Here is a 22528-nt window from a genome sequence, read left to right on the forward strand (position 1 = left end):
AATAATTCGGAAATTAAAGAGAAAACTACAAATTGAAAACTCTACTTACAAAAACTGTGGATGGCTGTCACCATTGCTGGATGGGAACACGATAATGCTTTGAGCAGTTTGCTCTTCGTCTGCTTTCTTCTGCTTCTTCTTCTTAGCCACCATATAAACCAGCACCAGCAAGATTAGTAGTAAACCAGTAGCAGCACCAGTAGCCAGGACATAAGGTCCCAATTCATCTAAAATACATAAATAACTAAAATTATTCCCTTTATGACTTTAAAATTTTAAATATGACTTAATTGTCGTAGGTGTTCAGTCGTCTTAAAACTAAGGACATTTTTAAATATACAGGGTGGCTCAAAAATGGATGGGGTATAAGCTTGCATGGAACTAAGTCTAGAATTTGGTATGAGTTTTCAGGCGTATTGGATCAAAAATTGATAAAAAAATATTAAAATAAATGATTTTGTTACTCTCTTACCTGATTTAGCAGCTTCATCTTTAGTTTGAGGTATGACTATCTGCCTTTGAACAGTGGGCCATCTCGTAGAACTAACCACCAACTTGGGCCTTGATGTGGATCCGATGGGTACATCGTATCCCAACCCATATGTGGGATCGAAGATGGTGCGGAACGATGGTAATCGTTTACTTTGCGGAAGAGTTACCATTTTAACGGCCTTTCAGTTTACATTGTTAATGGTATCTGAAAAGGAAAGTTTGGGGTAATGATGGAAAAAAGTTGTCAGGAGCTTAAATTATGCAGTTCAAGAGCAAGGATGTGGGTTGAAGAAACATTTCGTGAAGTAACTGGAACTAAAAAGCATTGGGAACAAGAAAGTTAACAGAACACGAAGTTCAGATTGTTAATAAAGTTTCCTCTACCTATGGAGCATTAATTAAATATCTCCACTGTGGCCTTCATTAAAACCGTTCTCCAAGTTTTAAGCCATTTTGGAGGGTTTAGCGCAAATGTGGGTCAATTTTCTAAAGCCGCTGAAATCGTTATGTCCATAAAGGAGTGGACTAAACACATACGAGTAATGTCGGTTTAGAGCGAACACATTTTTCAAAAATTTCTCTCAATTTACGATTTATTCATTAAAAACTGATATTTCAGTGTTTTCATAGTGCCTTAACGTGCCACATATGTTGAAATATTACTTAAAGAGGTTTAGAAACTCCATAAAACTTTGATGAATGCTCGGAGTGTCTAATCGAAGTCTTCGGCTTTGTGTCATTAGTGTTTCATGTGTAGTTTCAAGTAAGTAGAAATTAGCGAAGTTAACTTGGTAGACCCAAAATAAGGAAAACTGAAGTATTACTCGTGTTTTCTGTTGAAATTGCGTTTGTGTCCCAAGCTCGACAAAGCTAACGAGTAGGAACATGTATCGCCAATTTGTTCAACGCCCTTTTTTACTTTCTACTTGACCACTCAATTCCTTTTGCGAATTAGCCACTAACTTTACATTTTTCTTTACTTTATTTTATATTTATATTATTATAATTTTTGTAAATGTTTTTATTTAATTATTTTCATTTGTTAATTAAGTAAGCAGGATAATAATAAAATTAAAAATACTAAGCAATTTAGTTGTATCTAAAGATGAAATATAAACAATGATTACCAATGACTTATTATGAAATTGTATGCCACCTAAAACACCCTGTAAGTTATACAACTTTCTGGCCCTTAATTTTTAGTTTAAAAAGCGCAAAAGATCTAAGATAGGGATAACGTGAAACTTATGAATTTATTAAAAATATAAGCATTTCTCGCAAAAAAAGTTATCTCTTTGCATTACATTTTCTCGTTCCACATTGTCAAGGCAGTATAAATGTATTACCGGAATTAGTGTCACCCTTGTTGCATTTTACGTTAGAAAATGGAAAAATTCCAGGTGCTCTTCAGCCATAATCAGCATATTTTTTCATGAAAAAACACTTAAGGACTCAATAAAAATAAAAACGACTAAAATATCTGTGTACTTGCGGTTTTTCCCTTTATTTTGAGCTGATAGGTAGCATGAATAGATATTCGACTCACATATGAGTATCTAAATTTAAACTTGCTTTATTATTAGCTCTATACGGAATTCTGTGTTCTATTTTGTCAGAGACCGATTTTTTTACCCGAGTGAGCTTTACTACCGTTTCCCCACAGTCCCAAGACGTGATGCGCATTTTAAACATCCTTTTATTCTTTGTTTTATTTGAACCACTTACGATATAGCACTTGGCCTAATTTTAAGTTTACAGTGCTACAATAAATACTTTTCATAAAAATGCTTTTTATCACATAAAAGCGGAGAATTCAGGTTGGAGGACATGATTTATAGTTCAGTAACGTGGTTGAATTTCCGGGCAGGTGCTGATTCAGGAGATTCGTAATCCGGGCGGGTTATTGTTGGGGTTGGATTCGTTCTTAATCAAACAACTTAAAAAAATAAAAGAAAAACTTAATCGAAGACAAAGTTTTGATACTGCCTTCAAAGGCTTTGTAAGGAGATAAAAATAAATTGGTGCTTTTATAGTGGATTGATATGACTCGTGTGTATCTCCACCCTAATTGTGACCTCAGCAAGCTAATTCAGAGAATCGAATCAGCAAGAAGCTCCATCGATCTTCCTCTAATTATCGACCTAAAGACGTTCGCTTCGGCTCGTTGTAATCAATTATCTCCAAAAACTCCGCACTTGCTGTAATAAATTAAGGCGTTTATCGTATTTTCCTTAAGGTGGAGGGCTTCAAGTTCTAAAATTAACACTAAGAATGTGATTTTCTTCAAATTCTTTTTCAAAACAATCTTACTGTTCTTCGATATATCAGTAGGTTTTACTAAATGAAAACAACTTCCTTCACATGGGTAACAATAACCAATTTAATATAATACTGATATATCACATATTTACAAACACTAAACCTACGTTGTTACATAGAAATATAATCTCTTGGTCGGATCCTTCTCGAACACAGGCTTACTAGTAGTACCATACTCCTCATTCTCTTCCTTTTCCTTCAACTCTTCAGTCTCATCGTTTACCCTCTTAGGAGCCCTTAAAAGAATTCTCCTCTGGGGCTGTGCCCTCTCCTCTACCACATCCCCTTCTACAGCTAATTGGTCGATTTCCGAAGAAGATATGGTAACTGGGACTTTCTGAGATCCTAACTTGTTTACTTCTTTAGGAAATTGAGAATCAGTATAGTAATGATCAGGCTTGCGTACTACTTTCGAGAGCTTTGTTGCTGGCTTAGAAACTTCAACTAGTTTTTTTGATGTACTTTTAGAATCTGGTTTGGAGATTAAACGAACGGACTTCTGCGCATCTTCTGTAGCTTTCCGAGACTTTTCAGTTGTAGTCAATTGTGCAGGCGTTTGTTCATATGATACGGGTTCTGAGTCAGATTTTTCAGTCGTCCCTTCCTGCTTATCTTCATCTGACTCAGCTTCCTGTTTGTCTTCATCTGAGTCAGTTTCCTGTTTGTCTTCCTCTGAATCAGCATCATTCCATAAGTGGCCTGGTTTCGAAGCTTCGTCTTCATTCTTCGGATTTTCAGTTACGGATTTTGAAGTTGGTTCTGAAGTGTCTTCTTCAAGCGACTCAAGATCCTCATCCAAAATTTCAGGTTCATCCTCAACAGGGTCAATGTAGTCAGGGTCATGTTGACTTTCATCAATTGCTTCTTTGTCTTCTTCAGATTGTTCGTCATTCTCTTCAGATTCTTCACCTGACTTATAATTGCCCCCATGTTTCTGGGTTTTGTTATAGTTTGGATCCATGATGGCAATGTCTAGCTTTTTAGAGGGTTCTGAAACAAGGGTGAAAACCTAAAGTTGTAGTAGGCATGGTGATCTTTAAACTTACCATTTGTATTGAGCACTTCTTCTGCGTCTTCTATTTCTGCAGAAGCAGCGGTATCTTCGTCTTCTACATAGTCGTCAGAGGTTGCTTCAGTATTTCCATCACTTTTGCCCTCCTCTTCTTCTTCTTGATCTTCGTCTTCTTTTTCCTTTCGATAGTTGCCTCCATGCTTTTTAGTTTTGTCATAATTCTTGTCTATAATAACTACATCCTGTTCATTGGTATTTTGTGTTGATTCCTGTTCATCAGAATTGCTAGAATTATTGTCTATAATTTCAACATCTTTTTCTTTGTCATTTTCTTTCTCTCTTTGTTTCTTGATTTTCTTGCTGTTTGTGTGTTCTTTATTCTTTTTATTGATGTGTTGTGTGATATTCTGTTTTTTAGTTTTGCTATCATTATTGTCCACTATTTCAACGTCTTTTTTTTTGTCATTTTGTGTTATCCTTTGTGGTTTAGTTTTGATGATTTTGCGGTCTATGTGTTCAATATTCTTCTTTTCATTTTTACGATCTTCAAACTTTTTGGATTTGCCATCATTCGGTTCTACTATTTCTACATCTTTTATCTTGTTGCTTTGTGAAGCTCGGTATCTTTTAGTTTTGTCACTGCCCTTCTCTGTAATTTCAATATTTTTTGTTTTGTCATTTTCTGTGGCTTGAGCTCCATTGTCTGCTTCCTCGGTGCATCCGTTGGTGCTTTTGATTTTCTTCGAGGGCTTCTGAGATGGAATATTTACTTCAGAGTTCTTTGTGGAACTATTTCGGCTTCTTGAGCGTTTTCTGACAGTTGTGTTTTTTTCTAAGTGGTCGATCCCGTCGCTGGGAATTACCTCACTTTTTCTGCTTTCCTTTGCTACATTAGATTGCTTCCGCAATGGAGGAACATTCTCAGTACTAGTTTCTTCATCTTCATCACTCTCATGGTTTATACTGTCTAATTCTTCAACTTCATCCGTATTTTCCTCAGATGCTTCGTCGCTAGGTGATTCATCAATATCCTCATCCTTCTTTTCCCTTTTCTTCTCTTCCTCCTGTCTCTTAGCATTTCCGCGTTTTTTAATTTCTTCGAATCGGATATTGCCTTTCTCAATCACTTCTTTGACAAAATCCTTTTGGCTCTCACTAGTATCAACTTTATCTCCTAGTCCTTCAAACGGTGGTTCTTCCTCCTCTGTATCCAGTCCTCGATATTTTCCTTTACGACCAATTTTATTGAAGGCAAACTTGGGTTTTCCAAATTCGATGTCGTCTTTTATTTCTTCGTAGATTCTATCGATTTCAGGCTCGTCTGTAATGTTCGAGAGAAGTTTAGTGGTTTTGTTCTAAGGACGATATCGCATATAATTTTATTAGCAACGGAAAAGGTATAGTCAAGTTTCTCGATACCTTGAAATGACAGCATCGATGTGAAAATATTGAAAATCGAAAAAATTATATCGATATTTTTGATATATTGATACATCGTGTGCATTTCTAGGTTATCGCTTTTTAGGACAGCAAATATTTTTTATTACTCATTTTTTTAATTATTACTGTTGATCTAAGGTAGTCAGAGCTTTCTCTCATTATGCAAACATCAATTTACAGCAAGTTTAACTGCCCAACCGATCAAAGCCTGAAAACCCAATAAAAATTACATGATTTGGCTTTAAAACACCATCACTGATTTGGTAAATAATACATGTGTTTTCTACGTACCTACTTTGCACGGCTATCAGGTCACGTGTATATACATCTGGAAATGTGCAACGTGGCTCTTGTGCAACACAGCAAACAATATTGCTTAAAATAGATACTAAATGAAAGTCCTTTGGAGTGTACCAAAAAGATATTTAATGCTATTTTACAATATTTACAAAAGCCCCTGATTTTTACATGCGCAGCATCTTTCAGGTACCTAAATATCCCAAACGATGTTTTCCATAATCATTCAAGCCTTCAAAGTCATCAGCACTGAGGCTTCGTCGAACGATCCTCTCGACAGATTCCTCGTCCTCCTCTTGTCGCTCAGTTGTGTATCTTATTCTCACAGGTCTCCTCCTATACACTCTTTTAGTTTTGCTTGGGCTTTCGGCAATTGTGGATTCAGTGCTTTGGTTCACTGGATACACTCTTTCCACCTAAAAACATGTGATTTTACAACAAAAGGTCTTCCAAGCTGTGAAGATGAAGAAAAAACAAACTTTCTCAGTTGCTTCAGCGGATTCTGTCGATGAAGGTTTTCGAGTTGTGCGGATTCCTCCAGGAACTAGTCTCCTGCGAGTGGGACTTCTCCTCGTGGCCACATTGGAGTTAGTCGAAGTTTCTTCGATGATGCTATGAGTGGTAGGCCGAGTGCCCCTCCGAGCCTGAACTATAAGGTAACTTTCATTGATTGATCTGGTTATGGTTCAAACTCAGTACCAGTCCTCTGAGTGCTTGTGGTGCTGGAAGTTGGGTCTAAGCTATACACCGTCACAGTCTTCTCAGTATTTAAGTGGTTTTGCTGGTGGCTGATAATAGGCCTGTCAATGCTCTCTTCTTTTCGAATGTGTTGTGACTGGTCAGTGTTGCTGCTAAAGTGAGTATGTGGATAATGCTGGCTGGTCGTTTTATCTTCTGGGGGAGGTCTGCTGACGATCTCCTCTTTAACTTCTGAGGGCTGTTTCGAATGAGACCTGTCTATAGTTTTGTACCTGGAGTAGTCTATAGGGGTCTTAGGACTCAATGGCTTAAGTTTTGGCAAGTATTCGCTGATGTCGAAGATTTGGATATCGCCCGGATTTACTCCTTGACCACCTGGGGCATTCTGGATGAACTCTGCAAAGATTATTTTGAATCTATATTGAACCAAAGCCAGTGGATTTTAGGAACCAAATCTTTATATTGCGAGCATTTAGCTGATTAAGTGTATTTATGTAAGTATAAGCTTTCGGTATTGTTCTATATACCATAATTTATGAGTGCTACGACATACATTATATATTTTCTGTATATGCAAAATAATATAGAAAGTGTAAAACTAGATAAATTTGACGTGCAAATTTTAACGTAATGTAGCGAAGATCGATAACAAAGTCACGAGTGCGAGTAGCTTTTAGATTGTATGTAATTCTGGGTAAATTCTCGTTTACCGAATGTATGGCAAACAATTAATAAGTCCGGGTTAGTGGAACTAAGCCTGACCAATCTATTTTGGGTCATGTACTTAAAAGTTTCTGGGTTCCTTTATGTTCTAGCCATTGAATTAGTTGTTTCTGTTTGTCTCTTCAAATAATTTAAAGTTAATGTATTTGAAATAAGAGTTATTACAGAAAGCATGCGCAATTACACACACTATATTCCCATAAGAAGGCCTCCGTGCAATTCGGATTTAACACATTTCGATTTTTACCTTCGAAGTTATGTTTGGGCGAGAAATACGTGGCAATTTTTATTAAATTGTAAAAGTATGTTGCGGTAAAAAATTTTTTAGACATGTTTGCATGTGCTATACATAAGAATGGCATATTAAGTAAAAGTATCAGAAGTTTACACGAAAATTTGATAGTGACCAGCATAAAACGCAATGCAGTTGTATTGTCAGTGTTTTCTGTCTATCCGAAAGCGACCAGTTTTGTTTTGATTTACTCACTTTTAATGTTTTTATACAAGTCGCTCTGCATGTAATACTCCTTAGCGAGGTCGTATGGAGTCATGTACTTAAGTCTGGGAAACATTCTTTCGAGAACGTGTTTTTGAACAAAGTTTTCCGGAATGTCTGACCGTGTTGGGGACTCGATTTTCGGTAAAAAGTCCCCAACATTAAAAATTTTCAAGTTCGAGATTTGTCTAACTTGTCGTGAATGTGTTTTGCCTGAAATCGGTGTTTTCAGTTGTGATCACTCTGCAGAATCTTCCCATCGTTTAACACATACAAAAAGTGTAAATACTTTACCTGGACTACCATCATCATCATCTTCATGCCTACTCTTATCATCATCATCACCATCTTCTTCATCCTCCTTGGTATTTTCAGGTTCCGCAGTACTGGAAACAGGTTTCACCTTACTTTGGCTAACTTTATGATCCTCGATAGGCTTGTAGTTTTTATCATTCTTAACTTTGGACAAAATGCTCAAATACTCCGGAGGATTCGTGCTTTTAGGATCGACTGTATAGGTTGATGCAGTCGTTGTGGTGGCACTGCCTGCAAGTGAAATTTTCATTAAAATAATAATTGAACTAGCTAAATTACCAAAAATCTTACCAGGTTTGACAGTGGTTGGATCAGGAATACTTTTATATGCGGGGTTATTCTTAAGCTTTGCTACGAAATCTAACAACCCTTTTCCTTTTGGAGGAGGAGTAGCTGTGGCCAAAAGCAACTTTGTTGTAGCCTTTTCTGGAGGGGTTGGATGAGTAGCGCCTTCAGCTCTTTCAAGATAAACCCCAGGTGTATCCTAAAAACATAATCAACAATAATACTATTTAAGCTCTATTCTTCATCATCAAAAAAACTTACAGCAACTTCAATTTCTTCATATTCCTCATCTTCGGAAATTTCGTCTTTTGGTTTATTATGATAAACTATCCTCCCAGTATTCTCATCATAATGCCAATTCCTAGGCCTATGAGGTACATAATCATCAATATCTTCAATAGAAGAAGACTTTTCTATGCCTTCGTTTTGCTGTCCTAAAAATAAAAAAAGTTGTTTCTGATTTCAACTACATCTTCCACACCACCTCTGTTTCTTGAAACATCGGCATAGGCGGGTCGAATGGCGTGTCTTTTGGGCCTCGCGAGGTGTGCAACCCTTCTACGCAATAAACTCTCATTAGGCGTAATGCTATTTGAGGTAAATTCAGAGTAGGGCTTTGCCCTTATGTGTAAGGGCGGCTTCAGCCCTAAGAAATAGTATTTGTTCAAACCACGTGAAGGGGTACTTTCCGGAGTATCATCTTGAAACTCGGTGACTGGAGCTGGAGGCTTGGTTTGAATTTGTTCTGTCACGGTGATGGGTACCACTGTATGGTACTCAAGAACCTTTAAATCAACATTTCTAGTATATCTGTATTAAATTGCAGGAAATTAGATACCTGCTGAGGAACATTATTAGTGCCCCTAACATGTAAATCTTCCGGTGGTACTATTGTTCGGTATTGAAAGTTTGTAGGTGGTACTAAGCCAATTATTTGTTCTCCTTCTTCTAGGAAATCAATGATATCATAAGGCTGATGATTATGCAGGGTGTTTTGATCGATAAATTCTTCCTCTGTGGTGGTTTTCTCAGTAGTACTGGTAGTAGTGGTAACAGGCTTCCTATGTCGCTTAATGTGTTTTGCATTTTTAGGCCTGTTAGTAGTCAGATGGTTGCGTCTTTTTGGATTCAGTTTAGATGGGACCCATTCTTCATTGAAGTTGTTCTAGAGTGTCGCATTATTATTTAGGTTGATATGTAAGGGCATAGCTTACCGATTGATGGGAACTGTCTGTCTGGAATTTCTTGACTCTAACTATAGGTTGTATGTGGTTTGGAGGTGAAAGTGACGGATCTACTAATGTTTTAACGGTTACAGCACTGGGCTCAGCAAAATCTGAAGTAGATTGAACTGGTACTATCTCCAATTTGGTCGAATTTTTAATGTTATTAAGTACATCTGCGAACACCGTTAACTGTTCACTGGGTTTAATTTCTTCTTTATAGAAAACCTCACTCATGACCTAAAACAAGTCCTATATCACAAGATACCATAAACCCTGTTAGGAATAATACCATATGTTTGGGCAGTACTGTAGTGGAGGCAGTATTAATTATTGAAAAGGGTGTTGTGGAGGGTAGGAATTCATTTACATCGAATATTTGGTATAAAGGTCTTCTAGGTCTCCATCTATTTCTCCTCAATGCTTCTGCATTTGTAGATTCAGTATCTCCATCACTTTTAAAAGCATCCTTTGTAGTATTCAAAATTTTTGGTTGCCTTTTCCCCTCTTCCACCCCTTTTGCTGTAATTTCAACTGCGTCACTTTTCTCAATCTGAGGAATATTGACAGTTTCTGATTTCTTCCCTGCAGCAACTTCAGCTGCAGCATCGTCCGAATCATCATCATCGTCTTCATCTTCAGGCAGGTGATCCAATAACACTATTTGATCATAAATATTATTTGGGGTTAATTTGATGGTGTATTTAGGGGTTGTAATCAAAGTTATGGGGGCACTTGGAGTTGTAGCGATTACAGGTGCTGGCTCTTTGATATGCAATGGCATGGACGTTCTTCTATTAAACCTTATACTTTCCGCCTCAGCAGTCTCCTGTGCAGTACTATTAGTATCAAGTTCTTTAACTTCTTCTATATTTTTAGCAAGAGTTTCATCCTTCGTGTCAGCTTGGTTAACCATTTTATTGCTAACTTGCTCCGTTGCTTTAGTTGTTGGTTTTACCAAAGCGTCATTAGTGTTAAGAGCAAGATCGCGGAATATTGGTTTAGGAGTTTCAATAGTTTCCTCCTTGAAAAACGGACTATCCAAGGGATTTTCCCCAAAGTACCTAAAGAGGAAACACCAAATTAGTTGAATTTACTTTTTTTGTTCTGGGGAAGATACCGCAGCTTCAAGCAATCAATCTTATCACCGAGTTCAATTTTAGGGCCCTCGGGATATGGGGGATATTCATCAGCAGCATCTTTACTATCTTCATCATCATTTTCTTCTTCCGGTTTTGCATGGGCGTTTTCAATTTTCTCTGGTATGGGTTCGATGTCCTGCACCACATCTGGACATTCAAACTGGTCAGCCTTTTTATAGAAAGATAACTCCCCTGGATGCTTTACTGGTGCTCTCTTTAGATCTTCTACGTATCTCAGAGGGGAGTCTTTGTTTACACCTATAATTGGCATTAGAAAAGCATTTTGTTTTATTATATTGTGCGTTAAGGGACTTACCAGGTAAGTTGTAATATGGAAATTTCTCCCAATCAGTACCTTTAGGTTTGTCAGGAGAAGCGAAAGAATGTTTGATATTATCTATGAAATCTGTATCAATCTCTACTTCTTCGAAAGGACTTTCCTCTGTTGCTCTCTTCTTCCTGCTAACTTTGCCCTTAGAGTTAGACTTTTTAAAAGCTTTAGCTGTTAAAACTTCGATGCTTGATACAGTACTGGATTCAGTTGTGCTGTCTTCTTTTAGATGTTCCGTTCTCTCAGTATTTCTAATATTTGTTTCTTTTTCTTGATTTTCACTGTCATTTACTATCTTCTTCCCATCCTCATAATCTTGAGATTTCTTTGATAGCTTCTTTACAACTTTTGGGAATATTTTCACGTACTTCTCCTTTTTCGTGCTATTATTTGGTTGTACCACGAATTTAACTTTGCTTTGTATCTCCAGCTGAATATCCCCATTGTCTTTATCCGTAACTTCCGTGGTTGTAACCGCCTTGGAGGCCCTAAAGTTCTTTGATTTACTCACGGTTTCATTCGGTTCTTTTGATTCTTCCTCGTTTTCTTTACTCTCTTCAGTAGGATATGAGGTATCGGAAGTTATTGAGTCTAGCAAAGGCTCAGATGGACGATCTGAAATATGCATTTATATTTAGGAAGTTTCAATGGGCAAATAAGAAGTAAACTGGTTTCACCTAAAATTGGAACAACTTTTGTGTTTTCGGTTCTATTATCAACTTCATCATCCTCCTCTTCTTCATCATCAACTATTTCAGGTTTTACTTTTTTTTGAGTACGTTGGGCCTGTTTATTTTTCTCTACATGAGCATAATCCTGATCTTGCTCCGCCTTCTTTTCATGCCCTGCATGGTCATAAGCAGCATCTTCATACCTATTACAACAGACCCCCTCAAAATTCAAATAAAGGCTGAGAAAATTAAAATACACACCCTTCCTCAGAGTATACAGTTTGCACTTTAGAGTCCTTAACCACCTCTTTCAACTTTCCATGCTCATCTTTTTTGGAAGGCAAATGGGAAACATCTTCAGTGTTCCTGACCTGCGTATACAGTTTTGTAGGAACAAACTCTTCCTCTCCTTTGCTTTTATTTCCAGCATCTTCATAGTTCATGGAGTCGTCTTCATCATCGGCCTCATGCTTTATTTGATGTCTTTTAGCAGATTTAAAGTGTTTGCGACTGTCAGCTTCTTTGAATGGATCGTACACGACCAAAGGCCTTGGGGTTTGTGGAGGTTGAATCCAGGCATAATTGTAATAAGGTGATGCTAGAAATAAGAGTATGATCAGGAGTTTTCCCTATATTTTGCAAAAGTGCGTTTACCACCCGTCGAAGCGGTTCTAGGATTCGCAGGGGGTTGAGGTTGGATTTCGTGAGCAAAATTTGATTTTTGCTCATTGAAGAACATCTCTAACTCTTCGAAAACATCGTGTCCGTCGGGTTTCCTGGTATCTTCTGGTAGATTGTGAAACCTAACAGTTATTTACTAGAATTTGATGGAAAATAATTGGTAAGAATCAAACCTGTGTGGGGAAATGTGAGGCCTATGCTTTACTCCCTTTTTAGCCCACATTCCTTGGCCTGGATAAATAGGTTTTGTGGGTATAGGCTTGGGTTCAGCGTGGTCGCTTTCTGGTACCTGCTTTTGTGGTTCGGCTTTAGCTTCAGCTTTCACCGTTTTTTCTTCTTCATTTTCCTCAGATGCAATAGGTTTTCGGTCCTCTTTTACTTTGTAACCTCTAGTGGGTTTTTCAGTTTTAGGAGGATTTTCATCTACTTCTTCCCCCTCCTCTGATTCCTCCTCCTCCTCCTCAACCTCTTCCTTGGGCTCTTCGTCAGATTCGGCCTCTTCTTCCTCTCCTTCAGCTTCGTCATCAGAAATCCGATCGTCTTCATCGCTCAGACGCTCTTCATCCGTATCTCTGTCAGGTTCGTGTAGAGTGTCATCCCTGTATGTCTTTGAATATTCAAATTCTGGACTGAAAAATCATGTCCACCGTGACTGATTAAATATAAAAGAATAATTTACAATTTTACACCTACAAGTCAAAATATTTCTTAGGCAGCTGTTTTATTCTCTCTTCCACAAAGTTTCTGCTAGAGCTTCTAGCATTAGAATCATGATGTTTGGATGGTTTATAAACTGGCTTGTTGGTAATATTCTCTTGCGGCTTTTGCTTTTTAAATATTTTCTTGCTCTCTTTCCTTTGGTAAGGGTCAATATTGTTATTCTTCTTGTTAGAACCCTGCACTAACACCTTAGTGTATCCTTCAGTAACAAAGGAATTTCTAGGCTTGGGAGTAGTAATTGCCACATCTTCAGGATTATTCTGTAGAAAACCCAGAGGACTTAAAGTTGAAAAATCTCCGGTGGCTGGAACTATGAATTTAGCTTCGACGGGTCTTTGCCTGATCGGAGTTCTGCAAGAGATTCTTAAGTGAGATGTTCATAGAAGGGGATAAGGAGTGATACCTAACAGTAGGTGGTTTAGGATACTTGTTACCAGAATTGGGTGTCACAGGTTTGATTCTCAAAACGTCACTTGGCAACACCTTGAAGCCTTGATATGACTGAAGAGGTTTCTGGTCAGTCTTTTGAGTCAGCTGCTTGAGGTACTCCAAGTTGGCCCTGACTTGTTCGGGCAACTCAGGGTCCAGGAAAGACATCACCGGCAATTCTGGATATTTATACCTTGGATTTAGTAGCGGAGGCAACGGATTCTCCTCCTGGATTGTTTCTTGGGTAGTTGGAATAAGAGACAAAGTTTCAGGCTGCAGTAGAGGGGTTGCGTATAGTGGCGCAATCGAGGGTTCATGCTGGCTTTGAGGAAGATAGCTCTGGTCTTGGTAAACTGAGGTTTTCCCATGTTTCTTGGGAGATTTCCCCAAAGGAGCGAAGAAAGTTAATTGGGAGCTGAATTGATCTGCAGATATCAGGAGGAATTGAAAAGCAAAGCTATAATAATGATTTTTTTTCGGTTACCTTGACTATCTTCGCTGAAAGACCTTCTTGGATGACTATAACGAGCATCATATCTACTTTCCTCCACGTTCCAATCATGAGGAATCCGGATGCCACTCACTATGTCACTTAAAGTCCAAACACTAAAGAGCAAAGCACTGCAAATCGTCCACATTGCGATGAGGAAAGAAGTTCTTATTGATTCAAATGTTATAGCATGTTTTTTGCCTATAAGGTCTCACCTTAATATCTTAGTCCATTATTACAGAGACTTGAACACCTGATTAAGATGGGTGCATTAGCAATCAATGTGGCTGAAAAAGTTTAATGTAATTCTTTTTTTAATATTTTTAGCCACACTTGAATGTAACGAATTATGATTAACCGGAACTAACCCAAACTGATAAATTAATAATTATCGATATGATTTTATAACTTCTGAAGCTGATTTGTTTGTTCCTGTATAATATGGGAATATATGACCCGAAATTAAGGGTCAAAAAATTAGATCGTAAAACAACGTTCTTTACCTTTTACATTGACCATCTGGCATAGATTGTTACCTTGAACTTGGAATAGTAATTTCTCTTCGAACAAATAGACTGACGTAAATGTTGGCTTATTTATGCAGCGAAAAATTAACTTTTTCACCTGGTTGCTTGTATGATTTCTAATAATTAAGTACAGGTGGAAGACATATAAATTTCTTCATAACACATATGACTATCAAAGTGTAATAACAGTTGCGTGATTTTGCGTATTTGATCCATTTATGATGTATTTAAAGCAGTTATGGTGCATGTGGATAGAAGTTTTTTTTCGTCTTAACCGTTCGCCTGCTTCTACTACCACTGGTGCTACTGAAACCGCCATAACAGCAATTAAATGTAGAAATTGGTCACTACTTAAAGTATACTTCCAAATAAATACATTCATATCCACATTGGGTCCTGGGTAGATGTAGGAGTTCCGAAACCGTTATCTCTACCATTGCCAACCCATTTCTTAGATTGCATAACATTTTCTTGGTATTAATTGTATTATTCCGGCTTATTTCAATATAGATTAACACTGAGAAATAATAGTGTTCCATAATGCATAAATTGAGAATAGCAAATAGCGTTTATATAATTTTTCTCTTGCGGCCAGAACCACAGGAATTTAGATTATTGGGCTTATGCAATCCCTAATGCAGGTGAGTTACCACCGGGCTGAAGACTGTTATATTACTTAAATATTTATTTTCTTGAGGTTTTTATTAATTTCTTTTCTAAATTTGTTAATATTTAGCTTGGGGTTGTGGTATTGAATCATTCGTGAATGTACTCATTTAGCACTAGTAATTATGAAATTACTACATAAGCTTTTAATCTAATAACTTTTCTTATCGATTGACAATAACCGGCTTATATACAGGCATATAACAGACTTGTATACAGGGTTACCCATGTAGTGGATAAATGTACTTTTTCATTTGTTTCTTATGCAACCACATGTATAATATGACGTTTTCGATTTTTTTGAGAAATTCCAAACATATTTCATATAACATACTCATGTCTAAATTTAACAGTTATTGAAATATTTACGCAACGTGGCAATTAGAGTGGTCTGATAGATCGCCTGATCTCACCTCTATAGACTTTTTTATGAGGTTGTCTGAAACTATGATGTATTTAAATAAACCCAAGAATATAAAAGAGTTAAAAAATAAAATTACTCAAGAAATATCTCTTCTAATGATAAAAAAAAAGTTGTTGGGGAATTTGGATTGCGGCTTGTGTACTGTCAGGTTAGTTCAAGTTAGGGTTAGGTCAATAGAGCGCAGTTTGAACATTTAATAAATTAGATTATAGTAGTTTATATTAATGTTTTTTAGGTATTAATAGTTCTATGGTTATTTCCATTTTTTATATAATTTTTCGAAAACCGTTGAGTTTAAACATGAGTATGTTACATGAAATAGGTTCAAAATTTCTCAAAGAACTCAAAAATGTCATAATATACAAGGGGTTCCATAAGACAAAAATCAAAAAATACATTTATCTACTACGTGGGTAGCCCTGTATACATATCCGTTACGTCAAAAAATACACAACTAAAACAATACTTGACGTGTTTCAGCATTTTCATGAAAAATATTTCCGTCAATTTTTCACAAATTTATACGGAACTTTTGTTCCTCCATGTATGGCTTCAAACCTGTTTACTATCATAAAAACTTTCTATTGCAGCATTTAGTACTCTTTAAATCACAATATGCTATAAATGTTCTTAAGGATTTAATTCCATAGAAGATGCTTTCATAGAAGATGAACTTTCCAACATAAACACGATCATCAACATCATCACCATGATTTTAAAATTTAGATCAGCAGGTTCCAAGAGGGCCAAATTATATTGATTACGCGTAAAAGTATATCTGAACTTTTGCAAATCATGCCTGAAGGGCATTGCGATTCAGATCTCCGCCAACTACTAAACACTTTTATCTTCAAGGTAAAGTTAGTGGAGAAACAGTGAAAACGAGGCTGATGAAGATTTATAAACCAAAAGATCGATAGAATAATCCAATCTGGTAGTGGATGAAAACCAGTAAGTGTAAAGTTCTAACGGTTATAAAATGATAGAAAATAAATGAATGCATAACCATGAGATGATTTCGCTAGGTTCGTTGAATTCCAATCAATTAGCAATTTTCGCTGAGCCAATTACAGTCCAAGGATGGTAAAGAGAGTCCTCTTACTCTCGACTTTAGAGTGAGATTTTGTTCCAGATTTGCTCAGGTTAAGCGTGAGCTTGTTCATCTTAAGGAGGTGTGAATTTCTCGTCATGTTCTGTCCCACGGGTTATTCACAGCCAACCTTAAATTTCCTGATCCATGTTCAAATTAAGATAATTTCTCATTGTATTTAGCATTATGTTTCATTAAAATTAATTCTTGAGGATTACTTACGAGAGGACCGTCAAATGACGAGGAGTTCTTCTTGAAGACCACCAAGCGAATAATTAAATCTAAGCAAAAGAAGTTTTCAGGAGGTTCATCGCCCCATGAGTATTGTACGACCAAAGCTGATGTAATCAGCATTTTGGAATGATAAATATTGGATATTAAAATGTGATTGAATCAAATATTCAATTTTTTTTATAGAATGTTATATTTAATGCAAGAACGATCTATGGAGCTGAAGAAGAATGAGAATGAGCAGGGGTCAGCTTAAGACCAAGACCTTTAATGAAGGTGCTTTCTTCTCAAATGAATCAGAAGATTGAATATCCGACGTGAGGATGTTCTCTAGTAGAGTAAAGTGATAACTCCCTCAATTCTTTAGTTCAAACCCTACTTCTTTCTTTAATTGAATCAGGTCATGCTGAACATTAGTTGCTGAAGCTAAGTCATTCGTGCCAGTCATCGCGTCATTAACAACCATACTTTAAAATTCTCACGAGAAGACATCGGTCATTAGAAATCTATTTGGCGTCGTCACAAGTAATTGCAACCTTGGGAATCTGCAATTACTTTTTTTTTTAAATTAAAGATTAGGACTGGTCTTGCATGTCCACATTGCAATTAGGGGAAAATTTCTGAAAACGTTATTTCAGCTGGAGCATATACAGGAGGAACATTGGCCACGTAAAATCACATAAAAAGGAGTTTCCACTACATTTAATTCAGGTTACAAGACTCCTTTAGTTCTTCTATACAAATAAAATTATCAATAAATCATCCTTCATTTCGTGATTATGAACATGCTGGTGCTTTCACCTCTATAGCAATGCCATGCCAATATACAGAATGTCGTTAATTTGGCTCAAATAGTATCTAATATCATTAATCAATTAATAATAAATATTTTTTGTCTATTCTGGGCACCATGAAATTCCATCCCTTTTATTAATGCCTACTGCATAACCTTAATCACAAATATCAATATAGTGCATGTAACTTGCATAATGGCCTGCATGTTAGATATAGATACATACTAAACCTGGCACTACAATGGTATTCGTATCGGAATAATAGATAATTCAGATTGCAGTTAATTATACCACAGAAAAGTCGCTTAATGCAGCTTGAAACAAGATACATAATTCTACTGGCTAATACTGAGTAATTGCTAATAGCAGAAAAAATCGATATCTTTAGAACTAACCTAAATTAACCCGAACCAATAGCAAAAGAATGCAATATATGGTTTTCAATTTTTAACTAAATTAAGTATCAATTTTTCTGTATAGACTCGCAAATCTCATTGCTACAATGAGCAACTCCATCCCAATTTCTCAAGTAAAACCTAATGAAACAGGAGCTTTCTCCCGCAACTTGCGTAACGGAACATGATTACAAGAGACTGAAGGGAAAAAGGCTTGAAAAGTCCAAATTAACAAATTTTATGCAAATAAATTTAAGTTTATGTAAGTGAACAGATCAAATTCAATTGGGGCCGTCATTTCATGGAGAAACCCGTAGGGAAAGAAAAAGTAACCGCAGAATGTTCAAGTCGCATCTAATCGATTTTATAAGCAACAGCTTTTTTTCGGAACCATCTGTTATTGGGCTAAGAAGCATTGCAAAATAATTGATAGTAATAAACAAACTATGATGCATCCAATCTAATTGCGTAATTGCGGTTTAGCGTTCGGTCTTGGTAGTTTTGGAGAAAATTCGTTATGAGGTTGATGGAGCTAATTGGAAGCAAGGAATCAAGTTGAAATTTAGCTTTTTAGTGGTAAAATTAACGCAAATGGTGCAGTAATTTTTAAATGAAATTTTTAGCTACTTTGCGAAAAGTAGTGGTACTTAGCCGCAAACAAATATAGTATTGTACTCGCACAATCCATATATGAACATCATCCCTTCTCCATCAGAGATGATTGCCTTCATTATAAGTCTGTCCTAGAATATACTATTCTCAGAAGTTTAAATTTCCATCAAAGCATATAAATGTTTAAACACAGCTATAACGTGGAGAAACTTTCTTATTCACCATACATAAAAATTGGATAATCCGGAAATTTGCGAGGTAGATACTTATTCGTGTCAATATTCTACAAATTAGCATACACAATATCAATTCTCGAATGTGCCAAGTGGAAGAATTTGCGGAAGGTCACCTACAACAGTCACATTCTTGAAGCGAAAGAAAGCAAATTAATTGTATGTATGTTGAAGGTCAATTGGCCACTTGGTTTTAATGAGATAATGCTCTAATCGTTTAGAAATCTGAGCGGAGGCATTCAAGAGGTAAGCAATTAAAATTTGTTTTTAAAAAATGGGACAACGTTTGATTATAAAGGATACAAAATGTAGGATACAGGGTGTTTTGTGATAATTATTAATTTTGAAAAAATATTATTACGTAGATTTTGGCAAGCGCTTAGAATGGCACTAAAGGTATAGGCGATAATAAATGAATAGTACTTCAAATTTGAGCAAAATATCCAAATAAATCCAAGACCAGTAAAACAAAACCAAAATAATTGTTGAAATATTATCACACTGTAGCTAGTCGCTGTAAAAGAGTTTGGGGACGTACAAAGTTGAAAATGTTTGACAACACATATTTGTCATTTGACAATAAACATTTGACAAGTGACAATCATTTGATTAGACAATTTTATTTGTTTGACATTGAATCCAATCTTTGTCGATTCATCTCCAATCGCTAATTAATTGATGTTTTAAAATATTATTAATTTTTATAAAATGGCAAAGGTAATCAAACCAAGGTTTGAAGAATTCCCGTCTATGAGATATATAGGAGCCATTATTAAATTATAGGAAAGTTGACAAATATAATTATTAATAACAAAATACCTTCAAAATATTAACAATTCCCAGTTTTTTGTAAATGAACGTAGAAAGCCGCCTGATTTCGTTTTGAAACGACTAGAAATGTTTTACATTTCAAAGCTGCATTTCGTTACAAAGGATTGCGAGTAATTTTACCACGCTGTCATCAACGTTTATTGAGCTCAGAGCTTGAGAGTTCCTATGCCGGAAATAGAATTTCATGAGGGATAATTGTCGGATCTAACCCTGGACTAGGTATTAAAATTCAGCTATGACTCGTAAGTACAGAGAATGTTGATATGAATAACTAGTTGCTGTCGGATTTCCATACCATTCATTTCTCTTAAGAAAGTTGAGGAATTGGCATTGGTTAATCTTAATTAGAGGTCAATAGTCCAGCTTTAGGACTACCTTCATTTTAAACTTTGCCTGCAGTTGATTTCAACGACATATTACGTGTATTCCATTGTTTATATGTTTAAGATGTTGATACATAAACAATGAATGTTTATGTGTCAAAGGATATATATATGTCAAACAATGGATATTTATGTGTCAAAGGATGTTTATGTGTCAAAAGTTGTTTATGTGTCAAACAATGGATGTTTATTTGTGAAAAGGATGGTCAAAGTGTTAAAGGGCCCTTTGACATATAAACAATTAATTATACGTAAAATCTGAAACTTAAATTTGAGTTTTAGTTTAAAACGAAGCTGTGTAACTGGGCCTCAGAACCACTAACGTTTTATTTTTGATCCCATGCTCTTCAGCTGATACTCAATAATTAATACTATTTGAAGCGAAAATATTAGCACTCCCAAAGCCCCAAAAATACCTTATTCACAGTGAATTAACCCCAGTCTTTCAATACTATAATTTCTTGATTAATTTCAGGGACAGACCTTCTCACAACCGGGCACTATTAGACAAACCTACACTTCGAAAAATTAATAAATCGATCCGTTATCGAACGAGCTCCGCGATGTCCGAACAAAATCGAATGCAGCACTGACCATTCGAATCAATCGCAGCAATCCACGCACGGATTTGAATCTGTCCCCAAAACAAAAAACTATCACTTTCACAAAACAGTTGCAAGTGGCCGATCGTCGATTGTTTAATAAAATATGGCGACCTGCGGTTATTGATTCTGCAATTCTGTTTTTTTATGTATTGAACCACTTGACCAGCATAGAATAATGCTCCTGCGGATTTAATGTCCACCTAATTCTGACCATGGATATTAAGCAGAGATACGGCGGGTCGTTTAATTTCAATGGTGTCGCTGTAAAAAGAAAGTTGACTGAGGCATGAATGGGAGTGGGTTCCTATGGAGTGCTTGATGTTGCAGCTGATGGTAAGATTCTATCTATTTACATTCGTGACTAGTCAAATCCGTCGATTTATTACTAATGGATTGGAGACTTGATGATACCTCCTATTTTTAATGCTTTGATGCCTTGACCTACACAAAGTGTTACAAATTCGGTGACCGCTATAGATATCTCACAAACTATGAGAGACGGGATTGGTCCAATTAAAGCAAACATGCGTAATTTAATGCTTATTCAGAATATGTTTGTGACAAAAATTTGAAAAATTCTCGTCACAACCCACTTGCGAATATAAAAAAAATAAAAATGTTTAATTTTTTTCTCAATAATTGAAAAATCGCTTATGACGGAAGGATAAAGCACGATTACGGGAGATCTTCAGGGCTCTTCATGTTTGGTTTTTATGCGACATCATATCTTTCAAAATTTAATACTGCGGATTTCCCATTACAAAAAATTGCATGCCATAGTTGCCATACTAAAACATGTTTCTTAAAGTTTATACGCTCCCTTCTATGGCGATAAATCAATACAGCTGTTCAGATAGTTTATGTGGAAATCATGAAGTAAATTGATGTTTAAATTGATCAAAACCGTAAACGCAGTGAAGGAAATACTACATCTGTTCGATATTTATTCAATACTCACGCATTTCCCTTTTTAAGTATTTCTCTGGTCAGCGAACTTCCTAGAACTTCAAAGCAGGCAAAACTCCATACAAAAGCTTCATTTTCATGTAAATTATTTTCGGTCAGGTGAAAAGGTCAGTTTGCCCATTGAGCTTTAAAAATATAGGCACCTCACATGCAAGTTGACGCGGAAGCGAAAATTTCCAGTTCGCAACTTGCTCACGAATTTTTTATTAACTCTGAGAACTTCGTTGGCAAAAAAGAGGGTAGAAAACGCGCGCCCTGTGGGTTTCATGTGAAAACAGTAGGTTTCATCTTTCTATAATATACAAGAAGTCTACCTCTGAAAGAAACAATTTATTATGAAACTTTTCAAAAATGCAGAATGAAGCAGCAAGTAGAACAGAACATTTAGTGTTCTTATAAGTTTAATTTTGTTATGCCGGAACTACGAGGGCGTTGTGTAATAGTATAAATTGCCCTAAGGCAAAAACTGGATTTGAAATCGACTGGTATAAGTAGCAAGCAGTACATATTCCTCTCAAACAAAAAACTTAATGGATTCCCGTTGTCTTAGATATTTGTGGTTTTCCGGTCTATGAGCCAATTTCATCACAAAGGCGCCTGTATATTTATTGCCATTTTACGTAATCGGTTTTTAAGTGAGATCGCCATTTCTCTCAAATTATACTAGAAATTTTGCAAGACAAAAACGGAGATATGTCAAACTCGCCACGGACAACGTGCCGACGAAATAAAAGGACCAAGACGTAAATAATACGAATTTCAGCTCAATTCACCTGTGAAGACTGATGTGTACCCCAATTTTGATTAAATCCTGAAAAACTAACTGGATATTCATGAAGCAATTAACTTTGATTGGTCTCTAAATGGTGCTGTCTAGTCGCACCCATTTTGAGCTTAATTAAATTGGGATAAGGGCGCTCAAAAATTGAGAGTAGATAACCACGTCATTTTGGATCAAATTAACGCCACTAAATCCAATGTGTAGGGAAGGATGAGCGCATTAATA

The 22528-nt window shown here is 36.3% G+C and overlaps 2 protein-coding genes across 4 annotated transcripts in view; both read right to left on the reverse strand.

Moving 5' to 3' along the window:
• LOC136415018 (synaptotagmin-15-like) overlaps nucleotides 1-22528 on the reverse strand; it is a 73093-nt gene that overhangs the window by 34960 nt on the left and 15605 nt on the right. For both annotated transcript variants that reach the window (XM_066399498.1, XM_066399410.1), the window contains exons 2-3: nucleotides 473-697; nucleotides 50-227 (exon numbers count right to left, since the gene is read on the reverse strand). In XM_066399498.1, the coding sequence (XP_066255595.1) occupies nucleotides 50-227; nucleotides 473-662 (368 nt within the window). In that variant the 5' untranslated portion in view covers nucleotides 663-697. The remainder of the gene's footprint in view (nucleotides 1-49; nucleotides 228-472; nucleotides 698-22528) is intronic.
• Nucleotides 2861-20684, reverse strand: LOC136413954 (titin-like). Of its 2 annotated transcripts, none has more exons than XM_066397752.1 (22): nucleotides 20368-20684; nucleotides 13760-14018; nucleotides 13250-13700; nucleotides 12820-13197; nucleotides 12300-12755; nucleotides 12100-12248; nucleotides 11707-12043; nucleotides 11452-11648; nucleotides 10760-11389; nucleotides 10422-10701; nucleotides 9594-10365; nucleotides 9293-9541; nucleotides 8917-9243; nucleotides 8563-8863; nucleotides 8340-8512; nucleotides 8085-8277; nucleotides 7773-8024; nucleotides 6260-6655; nucleotides 6040-6209; nucleotides 5754-5976; nucleotides 3858-5144; nucleotides 2861-3801 (listed from the first exon to the last, which is right to left on the reverse strand). In XM_066397752.1, exons 2-22 carry the CDS (start codon nucleotides 13911-13913, stop codon nucleotides 2915-2917), a joined length of 8262 nt encoding a protein of 2753 aa, XP_066253849.1. In that variant the 5' UTR covers nucleotides 13914-14018; nucleotides 20368-20684; the 3' UTR covers nucleotides 2861-2914. The 2 variants fall into 2 exon arrangements, with proteins under 2 accessions (XP_066253849.1, XP_066253924.1); XM_066397827.1 differs by having other exon boundaries at nucleotides 13760-14052.

The sequence above is a fragment of the Euwallacea similis genome, chromosome 1, assembly GCF_039881205.1.
Source record: "Euwallacea similis isolate ESF13 chromosome 1, ESF131.1, whole genome shotgun sequence".
Lineage (NCBI taxonomy): Eukaryota > Metazoa > Arthropoda > Insecta > Coleoptera > Curculionidae > Euwallacea > Euwallacea similis.